Source organism: Gorilla gorilla, chromosome 4 (assembly GCF_029281585.2).
Source record: "Gorilla gorilla gorilla isolate KB3781 chromosome 4, NHGRI_mGorGor1-v2.1_pri, whole genome shotgun sequence".
NCBI lineage: Eukaryota > Metazoa > Chordata > Mammalia > Primates > Hominidae > Gorilla > Gorilla gorilla.
In genome coordinates, this window is record NC_073228.2 from 29,490,026 (window position 1) to 29,502,089 (window position 12,064).

At 39.1% G+C, this 12,064-nt stretch overlaps 1 protein-coding gene across 35 annotated transcripts in view; it reads right to left on the reverse strand.

Moving 5' to 3' along the window:
• Window positions 1-12,064, reverse strand: part of TLK2 (tousled like kinase 2) — a 142,701-nt gene that overhangs the window by 33,687 nt on the left and 96,950 nt on the right. For 21 of the 35 annotated variants that reach the window (XM_055386925.2, XM_055386926.2, XM_063706207.1 and 18 more), the window contains 4 exons: window positions 6,712-6,864; window positions 5,671-5,736; window positions 2,993-3,059; window positions 1,175-1,272 (listed from right to left, as the gene is read on the reverse strand). In XM_055386925.2, coding sequence (XP_055242900.1) covers window positions 1,175-1,272; window positions 2,993-3,059; window positions 5,671-5,736; window positions 6,712-6,864 — 384 coding nt within the window. The remainder of the gene's footprint in view (window positions 1-1,174; window positions 1,273-2,992; window positions 3,060-5,670; window positions 5,737-6,711; window positions 6,865-12,064) is intronic. The other 14 variants (XM_063706213.1, XM_055386944.2, XM_055386958.2 and 11 more) reach the window with 1 other exon arrangement.

Sequence of the window (12,064 nt, forward strand, 5' to 3'; positions counted from 1 at the left end):
TCCCACCATTTCAAAACTACATACAGTAAAATTCCAAGACACTTGCTATTTCCTTAAAAACAGATTTGATTTTAAAGTGAGTCACATGTTCTATGTGCATTCATTATTCTCTCTTTAAGACAGATATAACTGTGTTCCCCATATTAGACTCTACCTTGGGTAGTTTCTTAATAATATGATAAAGAAATGACAAGTTCTGGCAAAAACAAATTTAAAAATATTTTTACCTAGTTCCTGATCTTAAACAATCTCACTATTAATTCTGAAGTTACTTTACATGGATTTTAAGACAGGAGGATGCCTATCTGGAGAGACATTACTGCATGGTGGTTTAGATGAAAAAGATCCAAGTTGAACTCTTTGGTCACATTATTTATGGGTCCCTGGGCAAGTTAATTTAATTTCTCTAAGCTTGTTTTCTGATTAATGTATTAAAGATGACTGGGTTATCCTGCGGATTAAATGAGAGCACTAAGGGCACTTAGGACCAAGCCTGATACACAGAGAGCTCTCAGGAAGTGGTACCTGCTGTTGTCTGCCACTTTAACAGAAAGACAGGTCCAAAGCTCATATAAGCCAAACAAAAATATACAAGCTATGGCTTTATGAAAAAATGTTTCAGGGTCCAAAAAATATGGAGAAAAAACAGATTACTTATAAAAACCCCTTTCTACTTTCAACCTACTTTTCCCAGTTTCAATTCATCTACAATTAATGTACTGAACTTAAGAGTCTTACTTAAAATCTCAACACCTGAATAGCCCTTAAAGGTCATTCAGAAACCGAGTGTCATCTCAACCCAATACTCTTTCCACAACACCACACTGTGACCCATCTTCCCTTTCTTAAGGCTCTGTAGGAAAATCTGAATATGCAACATATCTCAACCATTTACAATTACAAAGCCATATTGTTTTAGTAATCTTTATTCATGTAAAAATGCTATATGTATACACATATATACTTAATATATAAATTTAATACAATTGTATATTTAAACCAAGGCAAATCATAATTTTGTTCACAAAATTGTATTAGATGCTACAAAAGAGCTAAATACACTATGGAATCATTTATGTAACTTACATTAAGCAAACACATTATTCTAGACCATTCAATTCATATCATAAAATGCTTAGCAATCTCCAACCCAATATGCCCCGAAGTAGCTTACTGTGAATTATCTTCATTATGTATCCTTTTTAGTTCCCTGATATGTAGATTTCTAACCCTTTCTAGTCTCTCCAGCTCTGCCTGGATCTCTGCTTCCTCCTAAAGCGAAAAGGAAAGAAATATCACAAAATAGGGGGAACTTTACCTTTTCAGGATCTTATTTCAAAACAATAGCAGACATTTATCTTATGAAAGGCTAAAGGAAGGTGCTTTGCATTGAAAGATTTCTTTTTAAGCGATAAGAATTTTAATCATAAAAATGAGCCCATAGAAAATAATAAAATTCAAACCATACAGAGGAGTTCAGTAAGAAAAGTAAAAGTTCCTTACCCTCCTCCTCCCTCCTCTCCATGCCCACTCCTGAGATGTAATAACCACTATTAAGTTTCTTACATAAGTTTTCAGGAATGTTTTGTGCATATACATTTAGACATGGAAACATTTTTTACAAAAATCAGGTTATCTATCTGGTTCTCATCTTTAAGTATGGATTACACTTGGTGACTTAAGTTCTACTTATTTTTATTTTTTAAGATGGAGTTTCGCTGTTGTCACCCAGGCTGGAGTGCAATGGCACGATCTCAGTTCACTGCAACCTCTGCCTCCCAGGTCCAAGTGATTCTCCTGCCTCAGCCTCCCGAGTAGCTGGGATTACAGGTACATGCCACCACGCCCAGCTAATTTTTTGTATTTTTAGTAGAGTTGGGGTTTCACCATGCTGGGCAGGCTGGTCTTGAACTCCTGACCTCAGGTGATCCACCCACCTCAGCCTCCCAAAGTGCTGGCATTACAGGTGTGAGCCACCATCCCCAGCAAGTTCTACTTATTTAACAACCTCTGAGAACCCAGTGGGAAAACAGCATGAAAACTAATATGTGAAATAAAAAACAAAAGCACACATACCAAAAGCAGTTTAGTAAATCTTTACTGACCATTATCACCTATAAAGAGCATCGACCAATGTATGGGCTTCTGAATTTTAAGAGCTGAGTAATCCACATCTAAGATATCTCAGTGAACATCATCAATAACAAATTCTATGTTATGTGCCTTTGTGTTTGAATAAGGTTCACATAAGACTTTCTCTTTTTAGCTAGTTTAGGCAAGGAATAACAGCTGCTATGTGATTTAAAATATGACAGGAGTCTTCACATCAATTTCAAAACCATCTGCTCTTGTTACATATTTAAATTTTACTCCAAGGATAACCACTTGGGAAGCCTTACGATATGTACAGAATTATCTGCTGATAGATCACTAGGGGGAAAAACACTCTCACTGGGTTGCTGGAATTGACTTGAAAATGCAAAGATAGGCCAGGCATGGTGGCTCACATCTGTAACCCGTAATCCCAGCACTTTGGGAGGCCGAGGCAGGAGGATTACTTGAGGTCAGGAGTTCGAGACCAGCCTAATGGTGAGACCCCCGTCTCTACTAAAAATACAAAAATTAGCTGGGTGTGGTGGCACGTGCCTGTAATCCCAGCTAGTCAGGAGGCTGAGACACGAGAATCGCTTGAGCCCGGGAGGTGGAGGTTGCAGTGAGCCAAGATCGTGCCACTGCACTCCAGCCTGGGAGACAGAGTGAGACTCCAACTCAAAAAAAAAAAAAAAAAAAAAAAAGAAGAAGAAAAAGAAAGAAAATGGAAAAATATGAGTTCTACCATTAGGCTACAAGACATGACAGCGAAAGCAGTCACTGAAGCTTTCTGCTGCTATATGCAGCTACTATTACATTCACCCAAATGACCAAACAGCTTCAACCCCAAATTTAAACTAGGTATCACATTTCTCCAGGGAGATTTTCTCATTATACTTACCTTTTTAAGATGACCTAATCTGAGTTTGAAGATTTCTTCTTGTTCATGGTATTCTGCTAACGTTAACCTGAAAAACAGTGGTAAAAGTTTCAGTAAACTACTAGAAATCATAGTTTGCCTGTTTAAAGAGAAATGCTCAAATATACTATAAGACATATTCAGTTTCAGACTCAGTTAAAATGACTGAAAGATGGGTTATCTTGTAGTCCTCTGACAAGAGAAAACTTCTGTGATTTACCAGATGTGATGTGAGGGAAGAACTTCAAAGCCAGAAGTCTAATTTGCAAAACATAAAAAAGAAAAAAAAGTGAGCCATATTTTTATATTATTTTTGAAATGAGTTTTGTGCCATATAGTACTAAGATAAAAACTCATTCAGAGACAGCCAAAAATTCTCTAAAAATTTTTTAGAGGGCAAAACAATAAGCCAATGGATTTGATTATTCTTGTTAACACTTAAACCTTGATACTGTAATAACAAAGAGAAAGATATAGCAGCAAATTAGAGTCTAGGATTTGGAGTCTGAGGACTAGGGTTCAAAGCACTACTAAGCTACTGGCCATGTGACCTTGCGCAAGCAAATTTAACCTCTTTAACTCAGTTTCCTGAAATGCAGCAAGTGATAATACCTATCTAAGAAAGCGTGACTATTAAATGACAACGTATAAAGAATATTGAAAATGCTATTTAAATCAACTCTCAAAGGGCTGACTTGATGGGTAGTCATGTGTTTCATGTTCCAACTACTCCAACAGCATCCTTATATCTCAAGAATGAACAAGTGGCCAGGCTTGGTGGCTCACTGTAATCCCAGTACTCTGGGAAGCTGAGCGGGAAGGACTTGGAGCCAGGAGTTTGAGACCAGCCTGGGCAACAAAGCAACACTCTGTCTCTGTGAAAAAAAGAAGAAAGAAGCTGGGCATGGTGGCACATGCCTGTAGTCCCAGCTACTCAGGACGCTGAGATGGAAGGATTGCTTGAGCCCAGGAGGTTGAGGCTATAGTGAGCTATAATCATGTCACTGCACTCCAGCCCAAGCAACAGAGCAAGGCTCTGTCTCAAGAAAGAAGAGAAAAGAAAAGAAGGAGAGAGAGAGAGAAAGACAGAAAGAAAGAAAATAAAAGAAAAAAAGATGAACAAGTGAGAATTATTTTTTCTTCCATCTTTACCTTCTTCGCATTCTAGAAGCATATACGGATATTTAATATTTTTAGATATCACTGTTTAGATATATTCTAAATAGCAGAAGAAAGGGGAAATATCTATCCTATCAACCAGAACAGAGCCTTTGAGGTCTAACTCAAGAAAAAATAGAAAGAAGAAGAAACTCACCCACTAGGGCTATCTCTTTACAGATGCAGAAATACCTGTATCTTTTACTCCATTCCACACCAGCGAAAAACAGAAAAATTAAAAATGATGGCTAAGAATTCTCTGTCCGAAACAGGTTCGGGGCCAAGAAAGGATAATATGGCTCACTCCAAGACCCCAGAGGCCTACTTCTGGCTTCTGGTCAAAGTAAGAGCCAAGTCACAGATACTCTAATTAAAAACTGGACTGAAAGTCTTCCAGATTGGATTTTACACAGGACTCCAGATGGCAATTGCTTATACATTACTAGCCTAGATTGCATTCTAATTATTGTTCTGTGGCAAAGAAGCAACCTATGCCTTCTTTTTTTTTTTTTTTTTTGAGACGGAGTCTCGCTCTGTCGCCCAGGCTGGAGTGCAGTGGCGCGATCTCGGCTCACTGCAAGCTCCGCCTCCCGGGTTCACGCCATTCTCCTGCCTCAGCCTCCCGCGTAGCTGGGACTACAGGCGCCCGCCACCACGCCCGGCTAATTTTTTGTATTTTTTTAGTAGAGACGGGGTTTCACTGTGTTAGCCAGGATGGTCTCGATCTCCTGACCTCGTGATCCGCCCGCCTCGGCCTCCCAAAATGCTGGGATTACAGGCGTGAGCCACCGCGCCCGGCCCCTATGCCTTCTTTATCACTCCTAAGCCAATGGTTTTGTGCATTAGCATTAAATAATTTTCAAATAATACTAGAGGGAAAGTCCCTTCACAAAATACACACAGGAGTCATGAAAGAAAACATTGGTCAGATTAATTAGCCTGGACAATCTTTCAAATTTGAGCCCCTACTTGGACTTGCTGAAAGGAAAATACTTTATATTTAAGACTCAATACTCTTCCCCTCTTCTCATTCTCATTATTGCACTTGACTAGTCTTTAAAATCAAGGGAAAAAGAGACTCTAGTTTTGTAACATTTGGGCTGGGTGCAGTAGCTCGCACGTGTAATCCCAGCACTTTGGGAGGCCGAGGAGGGTGGATCATTTGAGGTAAGGAGTTCAAGACCAGCCTGGCCAACATGGAGAAACTCCATCTCTACTAAAAATACAAAAACTAGCTGGGCATGGTGGTGCACGCCTGTAGTCCCAGCTACTCAGGAGGCTGAGGCAGGAGAAACGCTTGAACCCGGAAGACAGGTTTCAGTGAGCCGAGATAGCACCACTGCACTCTGGCCTGGGCGACAGAGTGAGACTTCGTCTCAAAAAAAAAAACAACAACAACAAAATTTGGAGTTATATGAATGAAGATGTTTTCCAAGTTCATTATGCACATTTTTATCGCTATACTTAATGTAATTATTAGTTTATTCGTCTGTTCATCTCACCTAAGTAAACTGTGGGCTCCTAAGGCTGGGGCTGTATCCTTTAGCTCTGTATTCCCAGAAGAGGGCCTAGCATAAAATAAGCATTTAACATAGACTTACTAAACGAACATCAAGGAAAAGACTTCCCAAAACATCAGATATGTATGGGGTGAGGATTGGTGTTAAGCCATCTTTCTCACTAGAATGAAAGAAGATGCACTTCTAGGATGCCAGACTTTTAACAATAATATAATATAAGTATTATTATACCTGAAGTGGATTATGTGTTGTTTTTGTGAACTAATATGAAAACATAAAGCAAATGACATATTAGTTGATAAGTTATATATCTTTTATCTGCAGCTATCTTTGGACATGAAACTTACTTTCAGTTAAACAGAAAGGAAGAAAAGAATGGAGAAGGCAGGCATTTGTGCTTAGAATTTTCTACTCCTCCTATACATGGTAGCTATGTAAATATTGTTGAGTGACAGAGAAAAAGATGACTGTACTGCAGTTTAAGATACTGGTGTTTTCCTTAGATTCCCAGAACAGGAAACCATTCTGATGAGATCAAGTTGTGGCTTATTGGGACAATGTCCTTTTCTAACATAACAGCTTTCTGGGGGGCTTATCCTAAGTTTGTGACTATTAACTAAGTGCTCTTTTGACCAGTAAAGAGCATTCTTCAGTCTGAAATAACAGCCAGGTAACTCCCGTAAGATGATACTAGTGTACCACACCCTGCAGCCACATGTAAGCAATAATATCATTTCAGTACAATGGCATCTTATTTGTTAATCAGGAGTGGCCAAAAGTCATGATGTCAAGTGACATTACTTTTCCCTCTCATTCAAAATGCCCTAAAGAAAGAGCAGGTTTAAGAAAATCAATTAATTTTACATGGCATTTATATGAGTTGAGCAAATCCATTAATGTAACTGAAAAGAAGGTTTAAACCTGAGTGACCCCAAGAATTTAAAACAATTGCCGGTGACAATCAACATTTGTATTTGGGGGCAGGGTGTGGTGTCTCAGCGTTCACGTCAATAAAGAACATACGTTTCATTTTCAGCTCCATTGGTCTTGCTTTTCCGCTGTTTCTGCTCATTGGTTGCAGGAGGGGCCTGACCCATGGCAGGAGGTTTCCGCTTTGCTAACATTTTCCGTTGTCTTTCTATCTCTTCCCTCTGTGAATTTATCCTTTCCTGTTGCCTAGAGATATAAAAGACGTTGTACAAAGAAAGAAAGTCAAAAGTTTTACCACAGCTATGGAACACACACAATTTGTCACTTGTGTATCCAATTTCAGAAAAAATAAGCCCCTTTAAGTCAAGTAGAGATTTGATTTTAACTTCAGATTGGAAGGGCCAAATAACTGGTGATAGATGTTTTCTGGGAATGAGTCTGTGCTTTAAGACACTAGTTATTACTATTTTCAGAGTGGACAGGAAGGAACATATCAAATTTCTATTGTGACCTTGTTTTCTGACTCAGAAGGAACAATTTTCTGATTCCTTTTTAACAGCTAAGGAAACAATTCTCTGATCTGAACCCATTAAAAGTAAAAATCGTATTTTAAAAGTTGTAAAAAGTTCCAAGTTCTTTTTTATTTTTCTTTGGATGAAAGCTTCTCAGTTTTACGTAAAAAGATACCAAGTTTGTAGGATGCTAAAGAAAGTAAACAAGATTTTCTTTTTAGACCTATCCTTTATTCTAGTCTAAGGGAGCCATTACTACTCTACACGTCAACCCCGCCCACTGATACAGTGACACCTAGATTAAGTTTTTAAAAGAAAAATACATTTGGAGAAAGCACAATGAAGTCTTCCAACTAGTAAGAACTCCTTAGGGAATAGTATACAAAATGAATTAGTATAAAACATATTTTACAACTGCAGTTAATCTAACACCATTACCATTAGAGTATTTCCTAATAAGATGTCATATTTTTCTGTGATTAACTAGTTTACAAATTACGGGACCAATAAAAACTCCATTGTAAAAAAAACAAACACTTTCTCTCATGTATCCTACCACCTAACAGATATTAAGGTTTACAGACTTGGTATATAAAAACATACAAAATCGGAGATTAACCATCTAACAGGTTAGTCTTTAAGTCACCCATTATAATTGACAATCAAATGATAGCTCCCTTCTCCTTCTTCCTCTACTGTGCTTTTCCACACATTCTCTTTTGTGGAACCAACCTTCATTTTTGTGGAATAATAAATCTTTTTTTTTTTTTTTTTTTGAGACAGAGCCTCACTCTGTTGCCCAGGCTGGGATGCAGTGGCACGATCTCAGCTCTCAGCTCACTGCAAGCTCTATCTCCCAAGTTCAAGTGATTCTCGTGCCTCAGCCTCCCTAATAGCTGGGATTACAGGTGTGCGCCACCATGCCCAGTTAATTTTTGTATTGTTTTAGTAGAGACGGGGTTTCATCATGTTGGCTAGGCTGGTCTCAAACTCTTGACTTCAAGTGATCCACCCGCCTCAGCCTCCCAAAGTGCTGGGATTACAGGCATGAGCCACCGTGCCCGGCAAAATCTAATTTTTTAAAACCTACACTCAAATGGAAGTTGCTCTACCCTCTTCCCTGAACATTGCTGTCAGATCTTTTCCAGATTCAGTACAGTATCTTTCGTGGAAGAACGACAAGCAGAAAACCAAGATTACTCTAAGGTAGATACCCACAATACAGTTTATTTGAACATATCTAGAAGGGCAATGCTGTATGCAAAATTAACCTAATCAGAGTATTACAAAGAAACAGCCAGTCACTTGATAATACTATGCCCTTGGATTCAAGATGAGCCAGGTCACTGATCAGACATCAATCGAACAGCAAAATGAAAATGATAATTCAAGAGTTTTCTGTTTGCCTGAAAATTCTTTTTGATTATCATTAGCTAGACCTCCTCATCCCTACTCACAGAACATATATAAGGTTGGCTCTCCATATCCATGGATTCAACCAACTGCAGATTGAAAATACACGGAAAAAAAAAAAGATGGCTGCATCTATACTGAATATGTACAAACTTTTTTCCTTATTATTCCATAAACAATATAGTATGACAATTATTTACATAGCATTTACATTTATTAGGTATTATAGGTAATCCAGAGGTGATTTAAAGTATATGGGAGGATATGCATAGGCTATGTGCAAATACTACAGATTTTATATCAGGGACTTGAGCATCCATGGATTTTGGTATCTGAGGAAGGTCCTGGAACCAATTCCCCACAAGGGACAACTATATATATAATTCATGGCTTGAAAGAAATCTGGGTTGAGACACAGAATCCTTAAGTAAAAAATCACAATCTTTATTCTGGAGAAAACATTTACCTTAACTGAACATGAATTTCCCAATTAAAAAACTAGTAAACATCTTTAGCTCATTTCTACCCTTTTCAGGGGCCATGAATGTAAGACACTCTGAACTCCCTACAGATAAACATACAATATACAGTTTAAACTATAAACTAGAGTAGCTTAGTGGAGTGCCACAACATTTTGTCTTTGAAGATTAACAGTGTTTTGCAAAATTGAGATTTTAGCAATCACCTTCATCAAACATGAAAATAATCTATTATTTTCAAGGACAATTCATATGTTTAATCTCTTCAGATTCACCAAGAAATGCTCCCCACAGCCATCATATATATAAACCATAACACAAGGGACACAGATTCCAAAACACCTTTAGGGAAATCCTAAACTGCACATTCTGAGAACGAAAGTTTGAACATGAAAGCTGATGCACCAAAGATCAATGTTACGTATTTTAAGGATTCCCGTATCAATTCTTGATGTTCTTGAAACTGTTTAGCTATTTACATTGAAGAAGAAAAGAATAAAGAGAGTCTATCAGTGGTACTTCATTTAGATTTATTTTGGGAGTACAAAGGCTGGATTATGTCAAACTGTAACTTCTCATAGAACAGGAATCGTGTCTTAGCAATCCGTATATCCCCCAGCATGCATTAACAGTGCCTTTCACAGAGTTGATCCTTAAATATTTCTTGTACAGCATCAATTTTAGAGAGCGCTCGCCCTTCATAACCCATAGCAAGAGGATATTTCTTCTATATTTTACAGAAGTATTGAGGACCCAATAAATCCATCTCATTCAAATCTAAATAACTCTATTTACCAAGCCACTGCCTGCAAAAGAGAAACAAGACAATCAATCTTCTGCACCATTATGGGTTGTGTCCCCCAAAAGATATGTTAAAGTCGTTAGTACCTCAGGATATGACCTTATTTGGAAATAGGGTGAATAAAGATATTACCAGTGAAGATGAGGTCATACTGGACACGATAGGACCTTAATCCAATATGACCGGTATCCTTATGAGAAGAGAAGACACAGAGACGCACAGGGAGAGCACCATGTGAAGAGGAGACAGAGAATGGAGTTATGCTGCCGCAAGCCCAACACCTGGGGCTGCCACACTGCTGAAGAGGCAAAAAAAGATGTTCCCTAAAGGTTTGAGGAAGTATGGTCCTGCCCCACCTTGATTTCAGACTTTCAGACTCCTGAAGTGTGAGAGAATACATTTCTGTTACTTTAAACTACCCAGTTTATGGTATTTGTTACAGCATCCCAGCAACTGAAATGCGGGTACTTCAGCAGCAAAACTACATTTTACACTTCAACCATACAGGAAGTAACTAGTAGTAAAGGTATTTTTAAAAATGTGGCCGGGTGCGGTGGCTCACACCTGTAATCCCGGCACCTCGGGAGGCCAAGGCGGGCGGATCACTTAGTCTGAGACCAGCCTGGCCAATATGGTGAAACCTCGTCTCTACTAAAAATACAAAAATTAGCCGGGAGTGGTGGTGTGTGCCTGGTCCCAGCTACTCAGGAAGTTGGGGCAGGAGAATTGCTTGAACCCAGGAGGCAGAGGTTGCAGTGAGCCGAGATCACGCCACTGCACTCCAGCCTGGGCAACAGAGCAACACTCCATCTCAAAAAAAAAAAAAAAAAAAAAAGCACGTATTTCCAGTCATTATTTAAACAAAATTATTTTAAATAATCTGTTATCTATTTCATCTCTGAGAGGTCTGAAACTTCAAAACTTCAAACAACATGTCAATATCCCAGATGGGTTGTTGTTTTTTTTTGGAGACGAAGTCTCACTCTGTCACCCAGTCTGGAGTGCAGTGGCGTGATCTCAGCTCACTGCAACTTCCACCTCCCAGGTTCAAGCAATTCTCCTGTCTCAGCCTCCTGGGTAGCTGGGACTATAGGTGCACGCCACCATACCCGGCTAATTTTTGTATTTTTAGTAGAGAAGGGGTTTCACCATGTTGGCCAGGCTGGTCTCGAACTCCTGACCTCAGGATATGCACCCACCTCGACCTCCCAAACTGCTGGGATTACAGGCATGAGCCACCACAACCAGCCCAGATGAGATTTTTAAAGATTCCCAGGATTGAATATATTCTGTATAAACTGGGAGCTATGAAATGGTATACGATACCTAAAGAAGATCTAATGTTTATAAAATCAACAAAATGAGTGAATCATATGACTGAGAATCAGATGGTTTAACGTAAATTGCTTTAAAACGGATACTGGTTGGGAGGACGAGGTGGGTGGATCACTTGAGGTCAGGAGTTCAAGACCAGCCTGGCCGACATGGCAAAACCCCGTCTCTACTAAAAATACAAAAATTCATCAGACATAGTGGTGGGCACCTGTAACCCCAGCTACTGAGGAGGCTGAGGCAGGAGAATCACTTGAACTCGGGAGGCAGAGGTTGCAATGAGCCGAGATCGTGCCATTGCACTGCAGCCTGGGCAATAGAGTGAGGCTCCGTCTCAAAATAAAATAAATGAAATGGATACTGGAACTTGTTACACTTCAGAATAAATACCTGGACTAGCATTACAATGCTGTAATTTCTTCCTCTAGTTATATGCATCTTAAATGATCACAATTTTGTACACAGGTCAAATCCCATTATTTTTTTTTTTTTTGAGACAGGGTCTCGCTCTGTCACCCAGCCTGGAGTGCAGTGGCACAATCTTGGCTCACTGCAACCTCTGCCTCCCATGTTCAAGCAATTCTCCTGCCTCAGCCTGCCGAGTAGCTGGGATTACAGGCGTGTGTCACCATGCCCAACTAATTTTTGTATTTTTAGTAAAGACAGGGTTTCATCATTTTGGGCAGGCTGGTCTCAAACTCCTGGCCTCAAGTGATCTGCCCATCTCAGCCTCCCAAAGTGCTGGGATTACAGGTGTGAGCCACCACATCTGGCCAAATCCCATTACTTTAATTTTGTTTACTTCAACATAAACAAAATCTTAGTAAAGAATTTTTATTGCCTTGCCATGGACTGTTTGAGACTTCTTTAAACAAAAAGTGGTATACTGAATAACATTAACATTTAGT